Source organism: Mastigoproctus giganteus, chromosome 9, assembly GCF_048544385.1.
Source record: "Mastigoproctus giganteus isolate SK-2022 chromosome 9, ASM4854438v1, whole genome shotgun sequence".
In the NCBI taxonomy this organism is placed as follows: Eukaryota; Metazoa; Arthropoda; class Arachnida; order Uropygi; family Thelyphonidae; genus Mastigoproctus; species Mastigoproctus giganteus.
This window is the reverse complement of record NC_143583.1, coordinates 146,709,700-146,737,421: the sequence shown is the minus strand read 5'-3', so window position 1 is coordinate 146,737,421 and position 27,722 is coordinate 146,709,700. Positions and strand designations below refer to the sequence as shown.

The 27,722-nt window shown below is 40.5% G+C and overlaps 1 protein-coding gene across 1 annotated transcript in view; it reads left to right on the top strand.

Moving 5' to 3' along the window:
* Positions 1-26,899, top strand: part of LOC150080806 (uncharacterized) — a 76,332-nt gene extending 49,433 nt beyond the window's left edge. Inside the window, exon 5 of the mRNA XM_090380825.1 lies at positions 26,755-26,899. Within this exon, the coding sequence (XP_090236951.1) occupies positions 26,755-26,899 (145 nt within the window). The remainder of the gene's footprint in view (positions 1-26,754) is intronic.
* The last annotated feature ends 823 nt before the right edge of the window (positions 26,900-27,722 follow it).

Here is a 27,722-nt window from a genome sequence, read left to right as displayed (position 1 = left end):
ACCCTTAGCCATAATTATGAGAGCTTGCTTGGACTCAGGGGAGGTACCCATAGACTGGAAATGTGCAAATGTGACCCCAATTCACAAAGGAGGATCAAAGGCTGACACAAGTAATTATAGACCCGTGAGCTTAACTTCTGTTCCAGGAAAATTAATGGAGGCACTGGTTAAAGAAGCACTGCAGGATCATTTAGACAAGACTTCAGTTATAGCTCGGACACAGCATGGTTTTGTTAAGAGGAAGTCTTGCCTGACCAATTTGATTGGATACTATGATGCAGTCACAAAAGAACTGGATGCAGGGAATAGCTTTGATATTATATACTTGGACCTTAGAAAGGCTTTTGATACTGTTGCACATGGAAGACTGCTACACAAATTGGGGCAGTGTGACATTGGAGGTAAATTGCTGCTATGGATAAAGGGGTGGTTGAGTGGGAGAAGACAGAGAGTGGTAATCAATGGACACTGCTCATCGTGGACTAATGTTATTAGTGGAGTCCCTCAGGGCTCAGTGTTGGGTCCATTATTGTTTTCTGTATTTATAAATGATATTGATGATGGTATATCAAGCTTAATGTCCAAGTTTGCAGACAATACAAAGGTTGGCAGGGTTGTCAAGGACACTACTGACACTATGCTACTGCAACAGGATCTGGAAAGGTTGAGCAGATGGGCTGAGAGGTGGCAAATGAAGTTTAACATTGACAAATGTAAAGTGCTACACATGGGAAACAGCAACCCCCAGAGCAACGTATCAATTCTGTGGTACTACACTGACAGTGGTAGAGAATGAAAGGGACTTGGGGGTGGTTGTGCAGGCAGATATGAAGTTCTCTGAGTAGTGCAGACGGGCTGCAAGAGTAGCTCATGGAGTATTGTCAATGATATACAGGAATTTTTCCAGCAGGAATAAGGAAGTGATTATTCCCTTGTATAAGGCAATGGTCAGGCCACACCTAGAGTACTGTATACAGGTCTGGAGGCCTCATTTCAAGAAGGATGTAGAGCTGCTGGAACGAGTACAGAGAAGGGCAACAAGATTAGTGAATGGAACAAAGGGTGCTCTTACGAAAAAAGGCTTAAGTTTTGCAAATTACAGTGTCTGGAGACTAGGCACCAGTGAGGTGATCTGATAGAGGTGTATAAAGCCTTGAATGGTTTGAGCATGCTCAATGCTGATGGGATTCTTCCTCTAGCTCAGAAGAATCACCTGAGAGGGCATAAATTCAAATTGAGGAAAGACAGATGTAGGATAGACGTGTGGAAATTTGCCTTTAGCCAGCGGGTGGTTGGTTGGTGGAACAGACTTCCATCCCTTGTAGTGGAGGTTGATAGCCTAAATAAGTTTAAGGCTCAGCTGGACAGGTATTTTGAACGAACAGAGGGGTGAAGTGGAAGTGGGTTTTTTTTTTTTTTTTTTTTTTTTGGCTGATGCTGCATAAGCTTGCTTTCTTGCATCAAATGCCTCTACTAATGCTAATGCTACAACTGTTTCCTCAATTTGAATTTATGCCCCCTTAGGCTTGTAATCTGAGCAAGTGGAAGAATCCCATCAGAATTCAGTGTGCTCAACCCATTCAAGGCCTTATACACCTCAATCACATCACCTTGCAGGTGCCTAGTCTCCAGCTGCTGCAATTTGCAGAACTCAAGCCTCTCTTGGTAAGAGGATCCCTTCATTCCCCTCACCAATCTTGTTGCCCTTCTCTGTACACAACCAAGCAAATCTACATCCTTCCTAAAATGAGGCCTTCAGACCTGTATGCAGTACTCAAAGCATGGCCTGACCATTGCCTTATACAAAGAGATAATCGCCTCCTTTTCCCTGCTAGCAAAATTCCTATATATTGTTGACAAAACCCCATGACCTGCTCTTGCAGCCTGTCTGCATTGCTCAGAACACTTCATATCTGACTGCATAATTACTCCAAAGCCTTTTTCATTTTTTACCACCCTAAGTGTAGTACCACACAGTTGGTACGTTCTTCTGGGGTTACTTCTACACATATACAGTGCTTTGCATTTGTCAATGTTAAACTTCAGTTACCACTTCTCAGCCCATCTGTGCAAATTTTCTAGCATTTTGTTGCAGTAGCACACTGCCATTACTGTCATTAACAACCCTGCCAACCTTTGTGTAATCTGCAAACTTCGACACTAAGCCTGATATACCTTCATCAATATCATTGTAAATGTACAAAACAACAGTGGGCCCAACATCGAACTCTGTGTGACTCCACTAATAACATTAGTCCACGAAGAGCAGCATCCTTTGATTACCACCATTGATTGTCTTCTCCCACTCAAACACCCTTTTATCCATTGTAGCAACTTCTCCTTAATACCATTCTGCTCTGCTCCAATTTGTACAGTAGTCTTCCATATAATATCGGTGTTTAGATACACCATAGACACTCTTAAAAAAACTACAAAGTAGTTGTTGTGGGCATCATTTGCTCTTTCTCATATTGTGCTCTGCCTTCACGACGAGTTGCCATGATGCTGCACTACCTCAAATAAGTAACGCTTCACTAATAGAGAAGACTATTGTTACTTATTCTCAGTGAGTACCACCACCCAGACATGTTTCAAGGCTATTGGCCTATCATCAGTGGGTGGGCAGGTACCCTAGTATTGCAGACATGACGACCCAGTTGTGAAGTTAATCGCGCAATATGTGCGATTAACTTCACAACTGGGTGGTGGTACTCACTGAGAATAAGTAACAGTAGTCTTCTCTATTAGTGAAGCCTTACTTATTTGAGGTAGTGCAGCATCATGGCAACTCGTCGTGAAGGCAGAGCACAATATGAGAAAGAGCAAATGATGCCCACAACAACTACTTTGTAGTTTTTTTAAGAGTGTCTATGGTGTATCTAAACACCGATATTACATAGATACTAAACTCTTAAAGTATTATGCCATGTGCATTTAATTATTTTAAGTAGTCTTCCATGCACAACAGTGTCAAAAGCTTTCCTTAAATCCAAGTATATGATATCAGAATTATTTTTTGTAACCACTTCCTAGTTCATTTCACAAATATACATGGTCTCAATTCTAATCTCAGCAATGCCCATTTCCACTTGCAGTCTACCAAACCCCATGTACTTTTTCTGACAGAATCTCAGTTATCGGTTGATTCAACTACTGCTCATCTCAGTTGCCCAAATTATTCGCTGTATGATTCATTTCGCCTCAAAGGTTGATAAGGTACATGGTAGAAACCTAAAACCATGTCCAGGTGAGAGAAAATATCTTCAAGTTTTTATTCACCAACCAGAAAGTGTGCATGCTGTATATATGGCAGAATAATTGCATAACTGTAATCATGGTGGAATTTAACAACAAAATTCCATCCCCCTTGGTTTTGTCATCAATCTACTTCTCCTGTATGAGCAGTAACCTGTACGATTTCATCCTCAGGTGGCAACATATATTATATTATATTATATTATATAGGTGGCAACGACATATTAGCATTAGTTGTATAGTGGGAAAAAACCTATGGCTTTTGCTACATCAGCAAAAATTAATTAATTAAAAATAATAATAAAATAAAATATCTATTTGATTCCCTTCTCATGTAGGTTTCTATCCAGCTGACCTTTGAATTTCCCAAAGCTGTCAGCCCCAACCACCATGGAGGAAACTTCTCACAGTCTAAACCTCTTCTCCTGTAATTTGAATTAATGACCCCTAGTTCTGTAATCACTTATAACAGTGAAAATTTCACCCACATTCATTTTGCTTTCTCCTCTAAGGTGCCTACTTGCCAAGCTCTATAGTCCACATATTGCCAGTCTCTCCACCCAACTTTGGATTCTTTCAAGAAGCTCAACTTTTTTTTTTTTTTCTTCCAAGTGTGGTCTTACAATTTAATGGGTTATAATTTTACTATCTCTATGAGCAGATGTTCAAACCCCTCGACGTGGGCATCTGTACGTGGTGAGGGGACCTCCCAGTGAAGCTGCTGGACTTCCAGACTAGCATCACTGGGATCCAACGCCCACAGCCCAGGTTCCAGGCTTACATCAATGGAATCGGGCGTGTTTGCCGTGCGCTGCGACCCGTGGAAATTCGGAAAGGGGGGGATCCTGGTGGTTGAGGGGCCCAGCTTCAATACACCACTTTGGCCCCTGCTTCGACAAGACGGGAGGGCCTGGAAGGCCCGGCTAGGATCAATCGGCTAGTAGGCTCGCCTGCGAGGGTCAACCGTGTCAATGCCATGCCCCTACCCTCATGGTCTGAGGGACAGGATTCAGGCCGGCGGCGGTGCGGGTATGGTGTCTGGGTAGCCCTAGCGTCCCACTCCCGAGCGCATTTATTGCTGCCGGGTAGTGGGCGTCCCTTTGGGCTCCGTGGTGGGTGGGGAGCCCGGACACTGAACCACTTCAAAACTTCATGAATCCTGATAAATATATTTCTTCAGGGGCCCAACCCGGTCCCTATCTGAAAACAGAGACGGAGAGACAGATAGCATTATTGCTACAAAGAGGCAGCAAACCGAACTACCATCAGGGCCTGTCCCAAGGTTCTTAATTATGCATTCCACGAATGAAACACCGATTGGTAAAATGTTACCCTTTTTTATACAAAAAGGGTTGGATGGGTTAGCAGGTTCACCCAAGTCAGTTAAGAGGCTCCGTTCTGGGGACCTCTTGATTGAAACAAAAAATGACAGGCAGTCTGAACATCTACTCCGAGTAACATCAATCGGAGGAGTACCCATAACAGTGACACCACACAGAACACTCAATTCATTGAGAGGTGTCATTTCGGAGTGGGACCTTCTCGACGTAACCAAGGAGGAAATCTGCTCCGAATTAAAACCACAAGGAGTTGTTGCCATCAAGAGAATTACTGCACGAAGGGATGGAAAAATTGTTAAAACCAGGAGCTTTATCCTGACTTTTAACTCTCCTAAACCTCCTGATGGGATTAAAGCTGGATACATCAATCGTTCAGTGCATCCATACGTTCCGAACCCTTTACGGTGTTTTAAATGCCAGAAGTATGGACATTCTCAAATGGCCTGCCGTGGAGTCCTTGCATGTGCTCGATGCGGTGCAAAGGACCACGAAACAACAGCATGTTCAGCCGCAAAACCCACCTGTATTTAACTGTGAAGGCGAACACCCGGCCTACTCACGAGCATGCCAGAGGTGGAAAGAAGAAAAAGAAATTCAACGGCTGAAGGCAGAGCTAAATATATCATACCAGGAGGCAAGGAAATCGGTGAAACCCCTGAATTTCAACAAACCTACCTACGCCCAGAAGGTAGCAGGGAGATGTTCCATCGGAACTCAGACGGACATGACCATTCCTCCAAAGGAGTCTTTTACTCCCATCGCGCGTTATCTCTTAAGTTCTCAAAAACCTGCATAGAAAAACCAATCAGCTGCCACTCCTATATCAGTACCTCCTAATGCTCCACAAGTAACAAAGGTAATTATGAAAGAAAAGAATAAGAAAGGAAAAGTCCCCCCCCCCCCAGTACCCAAGAAAACATGGATGTCGAGCAGAAGGAGGTACCCGAAGATTCATTCTTGGAACTCTTTGCGGAGGAAGAAATGGACATGGGACAGTGTCCATTCTTTCCCAAAAAAGATAAACCCAAGACTGATAAAAGTAAGCCCTCAGCACCTCGGAAGCCGCCTGATGGACCCACCAAGCCAAAATAATGGCTAAATTCCTACAATGGAATTGTCGTGGATTCCGGCGAAATATTGATGACATCAAGGCCCTCCTGCAAAAGCACGAGCCAGTGTGCTTTTTCTTGCAGGAGACATCTAAAGGCAAATGATGATCCCACCATGCACAACATCACAATTTTTCGAAAGGATAGAATTGCGAATGGCTCTGCTCATGGAGGAGTGGCTATCCTCGTCGGCAACCAGACCCCAGTCCAGCCCTTGCTAATTACAACTAGCATGGAAGCTGTTGCAATTCGCCTTACGGTGGGATTTATATTAACAGTCTGCTCTCTTTATTTGCCACCTGGGACTGACATCCCCCAGGAAGACCTTGATGATCTTGTAACGCAGTTGCCTCCCCCTTACTTACTTCTCGGGGATATGAATGGACATAACACCCTGTGGGGTAGTGCTAACATCAACGGAAGGAGATGAGTCATAGAGTGTATGCTCAATGACAATGACCTTTCCCTTCTAAATACTGGAACAAACACCTTCTTCCACATGCCTACCCGTACTTTTTCTGCAATTGATCTCTCTATCTGCTCCCCTTCTCTACTCCCTTCACTCACTTGGGAAGTGGAGGAGAATCCATATGGCAGTGATCACTTCCATGTGATAACCTTGTTACACAGTGGGAGACCATGTCTTCCTTTTAGGTTACCACGGTGGAAGTTTGATCAGGGTGACTGGAATGCCTTCCAACATCAGGCAAATTTTGACCTCAGTACAGTCAGTCGGGAGCCTATCAATGACGCAGTAAAGTACATCACAGAAATCATTGTCCAAGCAGCTGCAAATGCTGTCCCAAAAACATCTGCCCGGTTTCCACCATTTCCCAAACCTTGGTGGAATTCACAATGCACAACAGCAAAAAAGGCTCAAAACAAAGCGTGGGGATATTTCGCCGATATCCTACCACGAACAACCTTATAGACTTCAAACGTGCACGAGCCAAAGCACGCTACATCCGTCGTCAGAGTCAAAAGGAATCGTGGATCCGTTTTACATCATCTGTTAACCAATCTACCAACTCTAAGGTAGTCTGGGATAAAATCCGGAAAGTGAAGGGAAAATATACATCCCACCCTTCTTCAATCCTAGATTATAATGGATGCACTATTGCAGACCCAACTGCAATAGCCAATTCTCTTGGGGAAACTTTCTCTAACATCTCCGCAACATCCTCGTATTCCCCAGAGTTCCTGGTCCTGAAACATAAACTGGAAAAACAGGCATTTAATTTTAAGTCCAAGGGCCTCTATCCCTACAATGAGGCATTTACTATACAGGAACTGAAAAGAGCCCTCACTCTTTCCAAAGCAAGTGCTGTTGGACCAGATGGCATCCATTTTGAAATGGTTAAGCATCTTTCAACAAAATCTATGGATTATCTGCTCCTTCTATATAACAGAATCTTTATAGAAGGGCAGTTTCCGGATTCCTGGCGCAAGTCAACCCTTCTTGCCTTTGCTAAACCAGGAAAGGATCCAAAAGTCACCAGAAACTATCGTCCTATTGCTCTGACTAGTTGTTTGTGCAAAATCCTGGAGAGAATGGTTAATTCTCGTTTAATATGGTTTTTAGAATCAAATGACCTTCTCTCCAACATCCAGTGCGGCTTCCGAAGGAACCGGTCAACTTTGGACCACCTTATTAGACTGGAAACATCCATCCGAGATGCTTTCCTAAAACGCGAACACTTGGTGTCGGTGTTCTTTGACATGGAGAAAGCATATGACACAACTTGGAAATTTGGCATCTTAAAAGATCTGCATAGTTTTGGTCTTAGGGGGCAACTCCCCATTTTTATTAAAAACTTTTTAGCCAATCGATCTTTCCAAGTTCGTGTGGGATCCTCACTCTCTCGTTCCTTTAGCCAAGAGGAGGGAGTACCACAAGGATCAGTATTAAGTGTCACGCTTTTTGCCATCAAAATAAATTCCATCACAGAAAAACTTCCTCCAACTGTAAACAGTGCCCTCTGTGTTGATGACTTTAGCATTTTTTGTCAGTCGTGCAACATGAGGGTTATTGAAAGACAACTGCAGAAAGCCATTGATAGTCTGAATTCCTGGGCACTTGCTAATGGCTTCAGGTTCTCACCGGAGAAGACCGTTTGCGTACACTTTTGTCGCAAGTGTAATCTTCATCCTGAACCTGAATTAAGGCTCGGACAAAATGCTATTCCAGTAGCAGCGAACACAAAATTCTTGGGACTCATATTCGATAAAAAACTGACCTTTTTGGATCATATTCGTCAACTCCGCACAAAGTGCACACGTGGGCTTAATATTCTCCGCTCGCTCTCCTCTGCATCTTGGGGAGCAGACCGATGCACCCTTCTTCGGCTTTACCGTGCACTTGTGCAATCCAAACTAGATTATGGGTCCGAGGTATATTCCTCAGCCAGAGACAGTGTCCTTCGATGGCTGGACCCCGTCCATCATCAGGCCGGATGCTACTGGCAATGATGCCACCATCATTGCTACTGGAGCATATCGCACATCTCCTGTCCAGAGCTTATACATCGAAGCAAACGAACCACCGTTATCGCTTCGACGTAAGCAGTTGTCTTTAAAGTACGCTTTAAAACTGAAATCCCTTCCAGACCATCCTACGTGGCCCTTCGTTTTTGAGCCACGATGGGAAAATTTATATAATACCTGTAAGACTGCCAATCGTCCTTTTGGTATTCGTTTCCAAGAGCTACTCAAAGAACTTAATATCAAGGTAGACAAGGTTGCCCAAACACCAAAGCAACCATTTCCACCCTGGCATGCTCATGTCCCGGCATGTGACTTGTCTCTTAGAAATTGGGGAAAGTCAGACACTCCATCATCTGTCTACCTGCGGCTTCATTTAGCACACCGAACTGAATATTCCGACTTCGCGCCAGTCTACACAGACGGTTCGAAGTCGGAATCATATGTGGGATCTGCTGCTGCTGTCTTTACAGACAGCTGTACATCGGAGCAGATTCCCTCTGAATGCAGCATATTTACTGCAGAGCTGCACGCTATAGACTTAGCTTTGGATCACATTAGTGAATGCCAATACAAACGGTTCATTTTATATTCAGACTCTCTAAGCATGTTACAGGCTTTAATATCTGTGAGATATAATCCTCATCCAGTTCTGTCTAGTATTCAGCAGAAGATTCACTTCCTCCGTGGACGTGAATATGATATCCGCTTCTGCTGGATTCCCAGCTACATTGGGATTAGGGGAAATGATTTGGCTGACGCCGCAGCCAAATCAGCAATTCCCAATAATAACCACTGCCTGTTAGTCCCCTATATAGACTACAGGCAAATAATACACCAAAACATACACTCCCAATGGCAGGACTCGTGGAATAGACAGACTGGGAATAAACTATATTGTATAAAGCCTGTAATTGAACCGTGGCAGTCTAGTCTGCGCAGGAATTGTAAGGAGGAAGTTGTTCTTGCCCGGCCCCCTTAGGACACAGTCATTTAACTCATTCGTTTCTGCTGAGGGCTGATGACCCTCCTATGTGTGTGTCCTGTGGCACAATTTTAACTATCAGACACATTTTAATTGATTGTCCAGATTTTAGTAATATCCGTTTTACCGCTTTTAATCATCTGACTGAGCTGTATACACTCAGTCAGATTTTATCCGACAATGACAATGTGTCTGCTATTTTTAGATTTTTAAAATCAATAAATAATTTTGCTCATTTATAAAATTTACATTTTTCTTTTATATATTTGTTATACCTCTTGACATAGTGACCTAACTAATTAGGTCACTGAAAGTTTAAATTTTTTTTTATAAATGACATGGTCTTGGCGCATTATAGCCTTAGTAGCTTATGCGCCAATAAAAATCAAAACAAACAAACAGATGTTCAAAACATCATCAGTGGGACACTGTGAGCCTTTGTTGCTTTGCATATCTCTCCTGCCAGGAGAACTTCATGTCTGACTATATCATAACTTCCAAATCACTTTCTTTAATGTTCTTAGTTCAGCCCCACCAAGTATATTAGTTATTTTGGGATTGCTATTCCTCAGATGTAAAACCTTACATTTTGCTGCATTAATATATAGTTGCCACTTTTCTGGCCATACCTAAAAACTAATTTAAGTTGTCCTGAAGAAGCTCTGCTTGGTACCAAACATTAAACTGCTCTACCAATCTTGACATTATCTGAAAATTTTGATATATACCCTCTGTCCCTTTTTTGATGCCATTTACAAAAATCAGAAACATCAGTGGTCCAGGTACTTCTCCTTGGAGTTTCGAATTCCTGCATTAGTCAATCTGAAGAGTAACCATTAGTCACAACCCATTGCCTCCTGCCCTGCAGCTGTCTTGTGATTCTAAAATGTCAAGTTTATAGGGCAACTTCTCATATGTGATTAATTAAAATTATCTGCTAAAATTCAAGTAAGCAATGTTGAAATTATCCCTTACATCCATCTTGTGAGTAATTCTGTCAAAATGGCTGACCAGGTTGGTTAATTTTCTCTTTACAAAATTATGCTATGTTTCCTTCCGAATTCCATTTCTCTGTAAATGATCCTAAAGGAACTCTCCCAAGTCTAGTAATGTCCTCATAATTAACCTTAATGGTTCAAGACCACCGCCCTCAAAATTACTAAGTATATGCTATCAACATCTTATTTGCCTTTAGAGAAAAGGTTTTTCTAATAAATGATCTACACTTTCAATATTATTAATTTTATGCTTTCCAGTTTCACTTGCTCAGTTTCTCCTCACCAAGAAGGGCCTTTTGTCTGTGAATATCAATGCAAAGTACCTGTTCAATTCATCTGAAATGTTAACTGATGTTGCAGATGAATTGAATTGAAGAATCTGATTCATACTTCATGATTTCACCTACGTATTACCTGTATTACGTGATTTCATCTATGTAAAAATCTCCTTGTTTTCATTCTTTGCTCTCTTAGCCAGTGATTTCTCATAATCTGCCTTTGACAGCCTAACCTGTTCTGTGGCATTGTTACAGATCAGTTTGTAGCTATTATGGTTCAGTACTTTTTACCATTCAAACTTTTCCATGCTATTTCCCCCCCCCCCTATTAAACTGGCTAGCCCATTATTCATCTATCTCAGAATCCTCGTGCTGTATTTTCTTCATGGTGTGATGCACGTTCAAGACTTCTGTAATTTATCACTGAAGTATTATTAGAATGTATGTGAATTATTAGAAATACTAAAGTATTTCTAATAATTCCAATTTATTCACGCCCCAGTTGATAGAGGCCACATAACACTTTAAGCCATCATAATCTCCTTTCCTGAAATTAAAACCCATTCCTTTGCCTTTTAACAGTTGCTACCTCTCATGTCATCATCCAAATTAGAACTCCATGATCACTCTCTGTTAATGATTCCTTTACCATCAGCTCTATAATGTCATCTGGTTCATGGGTGATAATCAGAATATTCTTGTCCTTAGTACTTCTCCCAACATGCTGATACAAATAGAAATCATTTAGCTGATTTAAAAATTTTGCTCCCCGTGGTGTTTCCTTCCCACTTGCTCCGATTGAATCCCCCACAATAAGACATTCACACCGGTTCGTTCATTCCAACATGCTGTTGACCTTGACAAGTTAAGCTCACAACTGGCACATCATATAGATTTCTCCGAGCATCACTTTCTTGAACTAACTACACTACACCCTTGCAGACTTTTGTTCAGCCACCACCACTTGGCCATGATGACTACACAAACAGGTGTCCTTTATGAGTTTTCTGTACCCAAACAGAACTCAAGCTTTTTGGTGGCTTCCTTTTAAACATGTTCAAAATTTAAGTATAACAGCAATAGCAGACTGAAGTTTGTGAGCCAAAGTACATACTAAGTCTTCTCGGTGTTAGTAAATTTAGCCATGATTACAGTTTTGCAATTATTCTATTATCTATTGCAGCACACGCATTTTCTGGTTGGTGAATAAAAACTTGGAAGATATCCTATGTCACCTGGAAATGTTTCATGTTTGTATCATGTACCCTAATGTTTTAGTTTTGTAAAGAAGGTTTGTGGACACCCTTTATATACAGGGTGTCTATAAATGGTGGGAACACTTTCAATAATTTATTGCACATGGATTAAGAGATACCAGTTACTTATTTATACCACGCAAAAGAGAAAACATGAAAGTTTCCCGGTTGTTACTGCCGAGGCGTGTAGTTCCATCATTCGCCGCCAGTTGGCATTATCTGTCGTACCTCTACCACACGCATAGCCTTGTTGAAAGATGGTGGCTTCCAGTCCCGAGAAGGCATTTTGTGTGCTACTGTTTGATAAGAACAAGTGTGCAACAGATGTTCAAAGGAAATTTTGAAGTGCATATAGTAAAGAGCCACCAACCAGGAAGGCTATTTACAAGTGGCATAAACAATTTATAAACACAGGTTGCTTGTGTTCAGGAATGAGTAGTGGCTGGCCTAGTGTTACTGTTGATAATGTGGAATGAGTGAGAGAGAGAGACATTCACAAGGAGCCCCAATAAATCAGAGTGGAGATCACCACGTGAGCTGCAAATGCCAGCCCCGACAGTATGGAATGTTCTTCGTAAAAAACTTTCTGTGAAGCCATATAAATTGCAGTTGGTGCATATGTTACAGGGAGACAACAAAGAGAAGCGGTTCCAATTTTGTTGTGAACTGCAAGGACTGGCAGAAGAACACGACTTCTTTAATTGCGTAGTGTTTAGCAATGAGGCCACATATCACACCAATGGGAAGGTCAACTAACACAATTGTCGAATCTGGAACACCCAGAAACCTGAAGAGATAATTGAATATGAGCATGATTTGCCGAAGGTGAATGTTTTCTGCGCCTTGTCATGCCAAAAACTGTACGGACCTTTCTTCTTTGCCAATGGCACTGTAACTGGGCAATCCTACCTCGATATATTGCAGCAGTGGTTAATGCCTGAAGTTCAGGAAGATAGTGATGACTTTATTTACTAGCAAGACGGGGGCCCTCCCCACTTCCATAATGATGTTCGGGCCTACCTTAACCGCCTCCGTGGGCAGGAGCAGCAGTGCGTAGCACACGCTTCTTGATTAGACCGGGGTTCAAGCCCATGACCACCGAATACAGAGGATGCGGAAAGGTCAGAGAATGACCACCGCATATCCCCGGAGCAATATGGCCTTAGTTGCTAATGCTCCTAAAAACCAAAAAAACAAACAAACAAGCCTACCTTAACACCGAGCTACACAAGCGCTGGATTGGACGTGCTGAAGAAAGGGATGAATGTTTCTTGAAATGGCCCCGAGGTTATCGGACTTAACTCCATGTGATTTTTCTTGTGGGTCTACATAAAGGATCGTGTTTATGTACCACCCTTGCCATGTGAAGTTCAGGAACTAAAGGTGTGTTCTATTACTAGGGCGTGTGCCCGATGCCATTTTCTACAGGACGACACCAAAACACAATGCAGAGGGTTTTCTCTGAGTGTCTTCATGGTGGATGTACTGTCTTGGCCAGCCATTCCCTGGATTTCTCCCCATCAAGAACTTGTGGGCCATGATCAGATGCCATCTACAGAGCCACCTGCAGCCAGCACAGACCACAGATGTTCTGTGGGAGGAACTACAGAACATCTGTGCAAGAGGCTTGGGGAAATACTGCAGGAGTCTATTTGACAACTGTATGACTCTGTGCCAAGATGTCTAGCTAAACGTATCTCCAACTATGGTGGATTTACGTCATATCGATATGTCCATTATAAGCATCATTTGTGGCATTTAAATGTGTCCACACACACACACACTAGCATCTGCAACTTTTATCATGTGTTTCTTAACTCCTTGGCTATCATTACCTTAAGTATCGTCTCTGTTTTCCTATTCCTTCAGGGTGCTGCAGTTTCAGTGTACAGAGTGTGTATTCTACCTTATATACAAGATGTTTCAATTAAAAGGCACAGGGGGGTCTATCTTGCGTATTTTGATATTTTTTTGGCTGAACCGTTTTTGCCATATTTGGGCTAAAAATTTTGAATTTGATGTTAAAATTGCGCTAAGCATTTAGATTTTGTGATTTCTAAATTTAAATTTTGTCTGACTGTTTTTACCTCAGAAAATTGTTACCCATCCTTGGTTTAGTCTAAAAACGTAATGAATTTCTGAAACAAATATAAACTGATTTTATTTGAATCGAAATGAATTAAAAACACAGCATTTGTAGCCTGAGTATACATAAGAAAAATTGCCCTCTATGACTAGCTGAAGAGGTAGTAGTAGTAGTGGCATGTGATGCAAGAAAGCAAGTGTATGAGCTTATGCAGCATCGGCCAAAAAAAAAAAAAAATCACGCCATTCCCTCCAAATGCCTGTCCAGTTCCTCCTTTAATTTATTTAACCTATCAACTTCCACAACGACAGATGGAAGTTTGTTCCAGCAATTAACCACCCATTGGCTAAAGGCAGGCGCCTCTGTAGCCAGGTGGGAAGGAGCAGCAGTGCATAGCACATGCTTCTTGATTAGACGGGGGTTCGAGCCCGTCACCACCCAATACGGAGGATGCGGAAAGGTCAGGGAATGACCACCGCATATTCCCGGAGCAATATGGCCTTAGTTGCTAATGCTCCTAAAAACCAAATAACAAACAAGCTAAAGGCAAATTTCCGCACATCTATTCTACATCTGTCTTGTTTTTAATTTGAATTTATGCCCCCATAGGTTCGTAATCTGAACAAGTGGAAGGATTCAGAATTCAGCATGCTCAACCCATTCAAGGCCTTATACACCTCAATCAGATCACCGTGCAGGTGCCTAGTCGCTAGCCACTGCAATTTTCAGAACTTAAGCCTCTCTTCATTCCCCTCACCAATCTTGTTGCCCTTCTCTGTACACGCTCAAGAAAATCTACATCCTTCCTAAAATGAGGCCTCCAGACCTGTACGCAGTACTCAAGGTGTGGCCTGACCATTGCCTTATACAGAGGGACAATCACTTCCTTTTCTCTGCTAGCAAAATTCCTATACAGGGTGCACTACCAGTGCGATAAACTTGCAGGAGGTGTAGGGGGCACAAAGAAGAAACGGAATCACATAGCATTGCAGGGTCCGAAATGCCTTCGTCATGCGGTAGAGGATGTTGAACGGGAGGTCGCGTGAACAGCGATCCCACTGGAAGTCAGCATTTGCGAACCGGTTCCCAAGGCAGTAGGATGGACGAGTATTCAAACGTTGAACTGGCCGATATGCACCTCGCATATGGAGCTGCGGACTGTAATGGGCACGCCGCTCTGCGCTTGTACCAGGAACGTTTCCTGCACAGGCGTACTCCTCATCATACGATTTTCCCACGTGCACAGAGGATTACGTGAGACTGGTTGTTTCACGAGAGGTACCATCATCGAGAGCGAACGACGAGGACGCCAAACAATGAGGAGAATGTCCTACGTCTTGCAGAAGGCAATCCGAGTAAGAGTACTCGAGCGATAGGCCAACGATTGGGTATTTCCCGATCCATTGTATGGAGGATACTGTCAACAAACCAAATGAGTTCTTACCATCTGCAACGCGTCCAACCATTGGAGCCTGCGGATTATCCACTCCGGAGGATTTTTGCTACTTGGTTTCTTAAACAGAAACGGTTCGCAAATGCTGACTTCCAGCGGGATCGCTGTTCATTCGACCTCCCGTTCAACGTCCTCTACCGCATGACGAAGGCATTTCGGACCCTGCAATGCTATGTGATTCCGATTCGCCTTTGTGCCTCCTACACCTCCTGCAAGTTTGTCCCACTGGTAGTGAATCAACCTGTATATCATTGACAAAACCTCCATGACATGCCCTGGCAGCCTGTCTGCATTGCTCAGAAAACTTCATATCTGACTGCACGTTTACTCCCAGGTTTTTTTCATTTTCTATCACCTTAAGTGTAGTACCACACACTTGGTACGTTTCTCTGGGGTTACTTCAACCCATATGCAGTACTTTGCATTTGTCAAGGTTAAATTTCAGTTGCCACTTCTTAGCCCATTTACCCAAATTTTCTAGATCCTGTTGCAGTAGCACACTGCCATTATTGTCATTAACAACCCTGACAACCTTTGTATCATCTGCAAACTTCGACATTAAGCCTGATATACCTTTATCAATATCATTGATAAATATACAAAAACAACAGTGGACCCAACACCGAACCCTGTGGGACTCCACTAATAACATTAGTCCACGAAGAGCGGCACCCATTGATTACCACTCTATCTTCTCCCACTCAACCATCCTTTTATCCATTGTAGCAACCTGCCCTTAATACCATTCTGCTCCAATTTGTACAATAGTCTTCTATGCGCAACAGTCTCAAAAGCTTTCCTGAAATCCAAATATATGATATCAAAATTATTTTTTGCATCCAGTTCCTTTGTAACCACATCATAATATCCTATCAGATTTGTCAGACAAGACTTTCCCTTAACAAACCCATGCTGTGTCTGAATTATTGCTGCAGTCTTGTCTAGATTATCCTGCAATGCATCTTTAACCAGTGACTCCATTATTTTACCCGGAACAGAAGTTAAACTAACTGGTCTGTAATTACTCGTGTCACCCTTCAATCCCCCTTTGTGAATTGGGGATACATTTGCACATCTCCAGTCCGTGGGACCTCCCCATAATGCTCTCATAGTTATGGCTAAGGGTTTGCTTAGTTGCTTTGCCGCCTCCTTTAATATAACTGGATAGATCCCATCCACCCCTGGGGCCTTTCTTATGTTTAACTTCAACAATTTCTCCTCCACTTTGCTCTCAGTTATTACAAAATCATTAAGTACCCTGCTACAATTTGATAACCTTCTCCCATTTTCAAACCTTAATAACTCCTTGTGTGTGAATGTAGATGCAAAATACTCATTCAGTTTGTTCGCTATCTGAGCAGGAACAAAACAGTATTCTTAGCAAGAAAGGTCTCAGTACCAATTTGCAGAATCTGGAAAATAGGCACCTGCAGGGAGATCTAATTGAGTTGTTTAGGCTTTGAATTGTTTGAATAAGCTGAAAACCATGACGTCCTTCCATTTTCTCAGAAAACACATGAGTGAACATAAATTTAAATTGAATTTTAGAGTTTATTAGGTAAAGAAATCCTTGCTGTTTTTCTTAGCATCCTTTGTAAAGATTTCTCGTAATCTGCCTTCGTAACCTCCTTTGTGACCTGATTACAGACTAGCTTATATCTGCCATAGGCTTCTGAGTTGCGTGATAATTTATATGCATCCCATGCATTTTTCTTCTCTGTCACGAGTCTCATTAGTTCATTTGATAACCGTTTAGGCCTAAACCTTGAGCAGTATTTCTTAATAGGTATGAAACTTTTAGTAGCTTCCACGATTAATTCCTTGACTGCTTCCCACTTAGAATTTACTGTTGGTAACATCGTCAGTTGATCCCACTGTATGGAATTTAAAAACTGTCTGAGACCACTGTGCTCACCTTTACGGAAGCAAAAACCCTTTCCTTTACTCCTGATGGTAATTATATCTTTAAAATAAATCCCACATCAGTACACTGTGATCACTGCCACCTAGTGGTTCCTTTATCTGCAAATTCTTAATACACGAATGATCACTGCTGATAACCAGATCAAGAGTATTACCCTCTCTGGTTGCCTCTCGAATTACTGAAGAGTAAACATTCTCTCTCTCTCTCTCTCTCTCTCTCTCTCTCTCTCACACACACACACACCACACACACACGCACACACAGATGCACATGGGGAACAACTTTACCAGAAAGAAAAAAATCAGCTGATTGGAAAAAAGTTCCATTTAGAAATTATAAACTCTAAATGGTAGTACTTAGTCAAGTTGAATATTTGCCAACAGGGATAAGGAGGTGATTGTACTAATGTGTAAGGCAATGGTTAAGCCACATCTTGAGTACTGTATACAGATCTGGAAGCCTCATTTTAGAACAGATGCTGATCTGTTGGAATAGGTACAGAAAAGGGCAATGAGATTAGTGAGCAGGAACAAAACAGTATTCTTAGCAAGAAAGGTCTCAGTACTGCAATTTGCAGAATCTGGAAAATAGGCACTTGCAGGGAGATCTAATTGAGTTGTTTAGGCTTTGAATTGTTTGAATAAGCTGAATACCATGACATCCTATTTTCTCAGACAACACACATGAGTGAACATAAATTTAAATTGAAGGATGATTGCAGGATAGGTGAGCAGAAATTTGCCTTTAGCCAGCAGGTTGGACTGTTGGAACAAACTTCCATCCAGTGTTGCAGAAGCAGGTAGTGTGAATAAATTTTAAGGAGGAACTAGGTAAGTTGTTAGAAGGGATGGACAGATGATGTAGGAAGGTTTTTTTTTTTTTTTTAATGATATATAAGTTTGCTTAATTGTATAATTTACCGCTACTAATACTAGCGTTAAATTCAAAATTTTCAGCCCAAATATGACAAAAATGATGTCAAATGACCTAAATCTAAAAATAAGAAGATAAACCTTTGGTTCTTTTAACAGAAACACACTGTATATGAACCTGATAGGTATACAAAGTTTCACATATAATGAGCCCCACTGTCCTGACTACTAAATTCCATAGGTGTTGCCATAGTTAGCATTTCTACTTAATGCTATTACTTAGTTTTTGTGAGCTAAAATAAGTTTTCATCTTCCTTCATCCATCCTTTGGATCAACTTTCCATTATATTCCTAAAAATTTCAACATACAACTAAACAAATTCAAAATTCTTCTAGGAGCTTTAGATAACTACAAAAAAATAAATCAATTTAACTGCATATGACCTCTTTTACATCTGTTATTTTGTAGAAATTTTCTGTGTGATAAAGAATTGCTTTTTTTTTTTTTTTGTACCTTTTTTTATTTTTTTGTTGGGGGGGGGGGAGATTGTCTCCAAGTTGTACTTGCTATGTGTTCTATATGTTTATCAAAGTGATATGATTTTGTTGTATTTTAGACATAATATCTTTTAATAGCAACTAGGTTTATTTAAAGGACTTTGGCAGAATTTTATTTTATGTTTTCCCCCCTCCCTCACAAATTAGTGAACTTACTCTTTAATTTTATCATGCGAGGGCCTATCAAAAAGTTCTGGTTCAATACCACAAATAGGATTACTTTATGCTATTGACTATCTTTTTCATTGTGTTTTTGTATTCTGAATAGGATTATTCCAGCAATACTGCCACTTATTGAAACATGCCTGGAACTCGTAGAATTGCTTTCAGTACTCGGTGCATTTTCCATAATTCCCTCCCTATCGTCAATTCTTCTTCCTTTAATTCTTTGATAGTGGCAAGCTCTGTAGAGTGAAAAGCATATCAGAATAAAATATATCTATATATATATATATATATATATATATATATATATATATATATATATATATATATATATATATATATTTTTTTTTTTATGCAGTAGTATTCTTTACATCTATTCATGTGCCTCTTCATTCATTTTCTGTATCTGGATTCCAGAGAATTTGTAAGCACAACTCGGACAATGTGCTGACAGGTGCAATCTCTCTCACCTCCTATGATTTTCAAATCTATTTTGGTGTTGTTATCTATTATAAACTGTCTAAAATTACTTGGAAACACGGGTAAGTGATGGCAGCACTTAATCAAAGGTTTCAGACAAACACAGAAAAAATGTCATTTATTATAATTTATTACAATACAGTAGAGCATTAACCCTTTTCTTGATTGTAATATATTTTTTTAAATTTGTTTTTAATGGTTTGTATGGATTTACGGAAATGTTGTGAGTTTCATTTTAATTAATGACTTTCTCGAAGAAATATGGACAAAGTAAAGTATTTGACATTGCTTGATTTTCATGTTTTTCTTTTTGTCCACTTCCACTATTTTATGTAAATATTTCCATAAGGCATCAATAAACAATGCTGAACAGCTGCATTGCTTTGTTGATTATTTATCACTTCAGCTCAGTCCCAGAGTGATCACAATAAGCAGTGTCCACTGTATATGTATGTCTTTTCAAAGTAATAAGCTGAGTTTGGGGGGGGGACGAGGAAATTGGGGAAGTCAGAAAGGTTGTGTACCATAAGAATATTATTCCACCAGACAGAAAAGTGTAGAGACATACATTATTATTCTAAAGGAGCCATATGCCATTTTCCCATTGCTGGTAAAATTTCCTTCTCACCAAATTTTCTATACATGCTGGAACTGCTCAGTAGAATGTCAGATTCATAGATTCATGGTGAACTATCCCTTGATTTAAACCCCTTGATGTGGGCACCTCTTATGTGGTGAGAGGTCCTCCCAGTGATGCTGGTGCCTCCGTAGCCAGGTGGGCAAGAGAAGCAGTGCGTAACACATGCTTCTTGATTATACTGGGGTTCGAGCCCGTGAGCCACCAAATACGGAGGATGCGGAAAGGTCAGGGAGTGACCACGACATATCCCCAGAGCAATATGGCCTTAGTTGCTAATGCTCCTAAATAATAATAACAACAACAATAACAACCCAGTGATGCTGTTGGTCCTCCAGATTAGCATCACTGGTATGCAATGCCTGCAGTCTAGGTTCCACACTAACACCACAGGGATCCTGATGGTTGTGAGCCCAGCTTCAACAGACCACCTTGGCTCCTGCTTCAACAAGATGGATTTGTCCTGGATGGCTTGGCCAGGATCTGTTGGCTAGTGGGTTTTTCTACAAGGGTCAATCATGTCAATGCCATGTCCCTACCCTCATTGGTGCAGGGGACAGGACTTGGGCTGGTGGCAGTGCAGGTATGGTGTCTGGAGCCGTGACGTCCCACTCCCAAGCACATTTTTTGCTTGCTGGTAGTGGGAGTCCCATTTGGGCTCCATGGTGGGCGGGGAGCCTGTGCATTGAACCACAACTAAAAATGCTACGAATCCTGATAAAGTTATTTCTTCTGGGGCTTCACCTTGTTTCTATCTGAAAACAAACCAAAGAAACAGGCAATGCCAATACAGCAAAGAGACCTTTTTGAGGTCTCTTTGCTGTATTGATAAAAAGAGAGACCTGAAGTACTGTCAGGTCTCACTCCAAGATTCTTGATTATACATTCACAAACTGAGAGTCTATTGAGAAAATATCACCCTTTTTCATACATAAGGGTTAGCAGGTTTCTGAAATCATTTAAGAGGCTTTGTTCTGGGGACCTCTTAATTGAAACCAAAAACTATAGGCACTCATAGTAGCTACTCTGAGTAACATCAGTCAGAGGAGTACTGATTACCATTACACCACACAACACTAAATTCATCAAGAGGTGTCATCTCAGAGTGAGACCTCCTTGAGGTTACTGAGGAGAAAATCTGCTCCAAACTAAAGCCACAGGGAGTGATAGCTTATAAGAATTTCCATGCTTAAGGATGGGAAGGTTTAGTACCAACTAGAAACCTCATCCTTTTGTTTAATTCTCGAACATCTCCTAACTTGATAAAAGCCAGGTACATAAATTGAGTGTAAGGTTATACATCCCAAACCCACTGTGATGTTTTAAATGCTAGAAATATGGGCATTTGCAGATGGCCCTGCCATGGAGTGCCTCCTTGTGCTTGGTGTGGTGCAAAAAACCACGAAAGCATGTACAGCCTAAACCCACTTGTGTTAACTGTGAAGGTGAGCACCTTCATATTCAAGTGCATGCCAGTGGTGGAAACAAGAATAGCAAATACAGCAACACAAAGCAGAGCTGAATATTCCACATCAGGAGGTGAGTAAACTGGTAATTCCAATAAGTAGCAATAAGCCCACATATGCCTAGAAAGTTGCAGAGAAGCAATCTGTTGGAACTCAAACAGATATGACAATCCCACAAAAATAATCTTTTGCTCCCATTGCACACCACTTACTGAACACTCAAAAGCCAATTAGCTGCCACTTCCTATATCTTACTGCTCTACCTCTAACTAAATCAAATAATACAGGGAACCTGACTCACTTTCCTGCAACAAATGAAAAAATGGAGATAGAGGCGAAGGAACTCTGCATTGGAACTTCTTGCAAATGAAGGTATGGACATGGGACAATGGCCATACTTCCCCAAAAAGGATAAATCCAAGACTAAGAAAGCAAAGCCCTCAGCCCCTTGAGAAGCCCACTGATGAACCCAGCAAATCTAAGTAATATCCACATTCAGATTTCTACAGTGGAACCCATGGTTTCCATTGAAATAGTGATGACATTAAGACCCTCCTGCATAAGTATGAGCTTCTTACATGAGACTTTAAAGGCAAATGAGAACCCTTACATGTATAGCTGTACTATAATTCAGAAGGACAGATATAGGGATGGCTTTGCCCATGGAGGAGTTGTCATCCTTGTGTGTAACCATAACCCCTTTCAACTACACCACTGACAACTACAACGGGTCGTGGAGATTTGCCTAACAGTGGGGTTCCTCTTAACTCTTTACACCATCTATTTGCCACATGGAATGATTTCCTCCATGCGGACCTTGATGATCTCATTAAGTAATTGCAACCCCTTTTTCTACTACTAGGGCATTTTAGTGGAATAGCACTAATATCAATGGAAGGGTTAGATTATAGAGCCTATGCTTGAACATAACAACCTTCCCCTTCTAAATGTGAGCTTTAATACCTTCTTCCATATATGCCTACCCATATGTTTATTGCCATTGATCTTTCCATCTGCTCCATCCTTCCTTTATCCTCCCTGCACAGAGGTTGAAGAAAACCTTTACGGTTGTGAGTGCCTTCCCGTGATATCCACCCTTTGCAATGGGAGGCAGTGTCACCCATCCAGGATATCACAGTGGAAGATTGATCATGCTGACTGGGAATGCCTTTAAACATTTTATCTGGCAACATTTTATACAACCACAGTCAACAAGGAGCCAAATTATTGAGCAAGTTTAGTATATTACAGAAAGTATTGTTCATGCAGTGAACAATACTTTCTGTAATTAACTCTGTTTCCACCATTTCTAAAACCATGGTAGAATGCAGAGTAGCAAGGAGGCCCAAAACAATGCATGGGAAATATTTCCTCAATATCCTACCATAGAAAAATCTAACGGCCTTCAAACATGCACATTACATTAGACATCAGAGTCGGAAGGAACCTTGGATCTGCTTCACATCTTCCATCAGTTGGGCAGCGACACTAAAATTCATCTGGGACAAAGGGAAAATGGAGGGAAAATACACATCACACCCTTTAACAATCATTAGAGCATAATGAATGTGCAGTTGCAGATCCAACTGCGATTGCAAACACTCTTGAGGCGACATTCACTAAAGTGTCTGCTGAAACATCTTACACCACAGAATTTCTAACCCTCAAACAAAAATCTGAAAAACAAAACTGCAGTTGAAGCTGAACCTGTCTGTTGTGTAAATGGGAACTGAAAGCACTCTCTCAATCCTGGGCAAGTGCCATCAGGACATCTCCATTTTGAGGTGATTAAACATCTTTCATCAGAATCTATGGACTGTCTGCTCTGTCTCTACAACAGAATTTATCTTGAAGAGCAGTTTCTGGACTCTTGGCATAAGGCAATCATACTTGTCTTTCCTAAACTAGGAAAAGATCTAAAAATACCAATTAATTATTGTTCTATAGCTCTGACCAGCTATTGCAAGATCCTGGAAATAATGGTCAATGCTAGACCCCTTTCCAGAACACATTGTAGCTGCCAAAGAAACATATCAACACTTGACCATTTAATTCGTCTGGAAACATCTATCTGTGATGCTTTCCTGAAATGCAAGCACCAGGTGTCAGTTTTCTTTGATATGGAACAAGCATATGACATAGCTTGGAGATTTTGAATTTTAAAAGATATTTAAGACTTTGGTCGTAGGTGATATATTGCCAGTTTTATATAAAAAAAAATTCCTCTCTTAAACTGATCATTCAAGTTCGTGTAGGATTGACTCTTCCTCAGCCATTTTGCCAAGAGGAAGGGAGTTCCTCAAGGATCAGTTCTAAGTGTAATGTTTTTTGCTATCAAAGTTAATTCTGTTTCTGAACCCCTTCCTCCAACTTTAAACATTACCCTCTTTGTTGATGACCAGCACCTTTTCAGTCTTGCAGTATGCTATTGACCATATAAACTCCTGGGCAATGGCAAATGGGTTCAGGTTTTCATCCTAGGAGACCATTTGCATCCGCTTTTGTAGGAAGTGCAACTTCACCCTGAAATGAAACTAAAACTGGACAAAATGCAATTCCAGTAGCACAGGAATTTTGTTTCGGGCAATGCATATATACCCGGGACCCATAAACTAAATATAGAATGAATGAATGAATGCATGCATGATAAAGTTGAAGTAATGTGCAACCATCTGCACCCCACTTGTTGGAGGATATAGCTCAAAACAGTGCCCTCTGTTGATGACCAGCACCTTTTCAGTCTTGCTATTGACCATATAAACTCCTGGGCAATGGCAAATGGGTTCAGGTTTTCATCCCAGGAGACCATTTGCATCCACTTTTGTAGGAAGTGCAACCTTCACCCTAAAATGGAACTAAAGCTGGACAAAATGCAATCCCAGTAGCACCCGAAACAAAATTGGGATTGCATTTTGTCCAGCTTTAATTCCATTTCAGGGTGAAGGTTGCACTTCCTACAAAAGTGGATGCAAATGGTCTCTTGGGGTGAAAATCTGAACCCATTTGCCATTTCCCAGGAGTTTATATGGTCAAGAGGGCTGTCTTGAGCTATATTCTCCAACAAGTGGGGTGCAGATCGTTGCACATTACTTCAACTTTATCATGCATTCATTCATTCTAAATTTAGTTTATGGGTCCCAGGTATATGCATTACCCAGAAACAGTGTACGGCTATGGCTCTTTGTTAGTCACTTAGGCCATTCACATTTCTACTGGAGTATTCTGAACATCTCCTGCCCAGAGTCTATATGTTGAAACAACCAAACCGTACTTGTTTCTTCAACAAAAATAGTTGTCATTACAGTACACCTTTAAACTAAAATCCCTGCCAAACAACCCATATGGGCATCCGCTTTTCTGCCACATTGGGAGGGAAAACTTTTATAACAGCTGAAAGGCTACCAACCATCCCTGTGGCATTCATATCCATGATATATAGTAAGAGAATTGAACATCACAGTATACCATCATGCGGGGGAAAAGACCACTGCTCCAAATTCTGTCTACTATCTTATGCTGTCCATCTAGCTGAATACTCTGACTTCCTTCCTACCTGTCTTCACTGGTGGTTTGAGATCAGAGTTATTGGTCAGGTCTGAGAAGATTCCTTTGACAAATGCAGCATATATTTGGTAGCTTTATTTAGGCCAAATTAAAATCCACAATTGCCAAAGGTGTATGGTGTGTACAGATGCATTAAGTATACTCAGACTTTATCAGGAGTGAGATAAAATTTGATATAACTAACCTGCATCCAGCAGATGTTACATTTACCCTTTCTGAATGTTCATACAACATAAGATTCTGCTGGATCTCAAGCAACAATGGGATTGAGGTAACAAACTGACCAATGTTGCAGCCAGATCACCACAACCCCAGAACAGCTGTAACCTGTTAATCCTCTATACAGCCTACAGGCAAATAATGCAACTAATAGATTACTCTCCCAGTGACAACAGTCGTGGGGAGGTCACGAACAAGCTGTATCAGATAAAGCTTGTATTTAAATACAGGCAGTCTGGTCTGTGTGTGAACTGCAGTGAGGAAGTTGTTCTTGCTGGCTTCTGCACAGGACACAGTAATCTTATACATTTACACTTGTTGAGGGTAGATGACTCCCCCTATGTGCGAGCACTACGACATATTTTTAACTATACATCATATTTTCATTTATTTAGGTTAGCATTAGTAGAGACATGTGATGCAAGAAAGCAAGCTTATATACAGCGTCAACCAAAAAAAAAAAAAAAAAAACTATCCCATTTCACCCATCCATTTTTGCTCCAAAAGTTTGTCCAGTTTTTCCTTGAATTTATTTAAGCTATCAACTTCCACAACAACAGATGGAAGTTTATTCCAGCAATCAACTGCTTGCTAAAAGCAAATTTCCACACATCTATTCTACAACCATCTTTCCTTAATTTGAATTTATGCCCCCTCAGGTGTGTAATCTGAGAAAGAGGAAAAATTCTATCAGCACTGAGCCATTCAGGCCTTGTACAACTCAATCAGATCACCTCGGAGGTGCCTAGTCTCCAGATGCTACATTTTTGCAGAACTTAAGCCTTTTTTTGGTAAGAGCAACACTTTGTTCCCCTCACCAATCTCATTGCCCTTTTCTGTACTTGTTCAATCCTTCCTCCAGACCTGTATTTTATCTGCGTGTGCGCGTTATAGACACATTTTTTTTAATATTTTAGTGCTTTTAGCCAACTGACTGAGTCTTATACACTCAGATTTTATCTGACACAATGACCATGCATCAGCAGTTTTAGTTATTTAAAATCTTTAAATCTGTTTAGTCATATTTAAAATTTACCCTTTTATACCTTTTTACATACGTTTATTGTTTTACATTTGTATATAGTGACCTAATTCATTAGGTCACTGAATTCTTAATTGTAATATTTTACATGACCTGGTTTTGGTGCATTATACACTTAGTTGCTGATGCACCAAACCAAACCAAAAACCTTGATTTAAAACTGCCAAAATGATCCTAACATGCTATCAGAACTACTGTGCGTTTTCATTTTTAAACTTTGAAAACTATGGAAGTCTGCATAGTGTTTCATTGCAGCATTCTGTAGGTTTCCAAAACTGTTTTTCCACAACGTGACACATGCATAGTGTTCTTTAAAAAAAGCCATTTTTAAGTACATCTACATGCTCATGTAGTAATGCATATAACAGACAACTGAATGCAGTTGTCTAATACATGCAATAGTGGTTGCATTGTGGTTATGTCTGAGGTTACTGATATATGGCATTGTTGTAACTTGCAGTTTTTTAGTGCTTTTAGAAATACTTTGGTCTCAGAACATTTTGATAGGGCCTCGTACCTTGTAATAGTTCAATAGAATAAATATTTAACCAGTAATATTTTAAGGATTTATTGATGTATTTTACAGGGAACAGTATAATTTTGCATTGTCTGCTGAAGGCAAGAAAGACTTACGACTAGCAAATATGTGTAAAGCTGTTTGGAATAAATATAGATACCTGCGATCTCAACAAAAGTTCAAAATAATCTCAAATAGTTTTGTTGAGTATTGAGTGTTAAAACTTACCAGCAGTGCACCCAATTGTTAATAAATTATTTGTATATTATTTTTGTCGATATATTTTATAAAGTATTTATCTGTATTTTTCAGTTTTAGTACAGTGTCAAGCTGGACAATTATTCTTAAATAAATCAAACTTTTTCTATAAACATTATTTATATCACCTTTTTTTTTTTTTTTTTAACCAAACATGAAAGAGTTGAATTTCTCATACTTTTCAGTATTATATATGAAACTGGACGTTGGAAAGCTAGAACTTCAACATTGAACTTGATTAGTTGTGTTTTAGTTTATAGGAATCCATATGAAGGAAGGCTGTTGAAAAGAATCAAAGTAGGAGATATTGAAAAGAAAGAAAAGTTAACTTGGATGCTCTGAAGTTGAATTGTTGTTAGTTGGTCACTGTGCATATTCCAAGAGGCTTAAAAATGGAGGAATTATGGATGCCAGATCAGAGTAAATAATATCAAGGAAATTTCTGTAGAAAAGACATGCAGCAGATACTGAGGTCTCTTTTATGCAGATTCAATGAAAAAAGTGCAGATAAATCTGATTTTGTCTATTGCTTACAGGATTGATGAGAGAATTTTAAGTACATCATAATGGATTCATGTTTTTGGGATTTTCTGTACATCACCTCTGGTCATTGTACACTACATATTTTTATCATTGTATAAAGTCTGTACACGTGTATGTTCACGAGATGGTTTACAGGTTGTGTAGGTTAAAAAACCCTACTGCCTGTACCTTATATCAACCAGCTACAGCTGTGATTTGAGAGACCTTTAAAAATTCCTGCAGGGTCCAACCAGAGT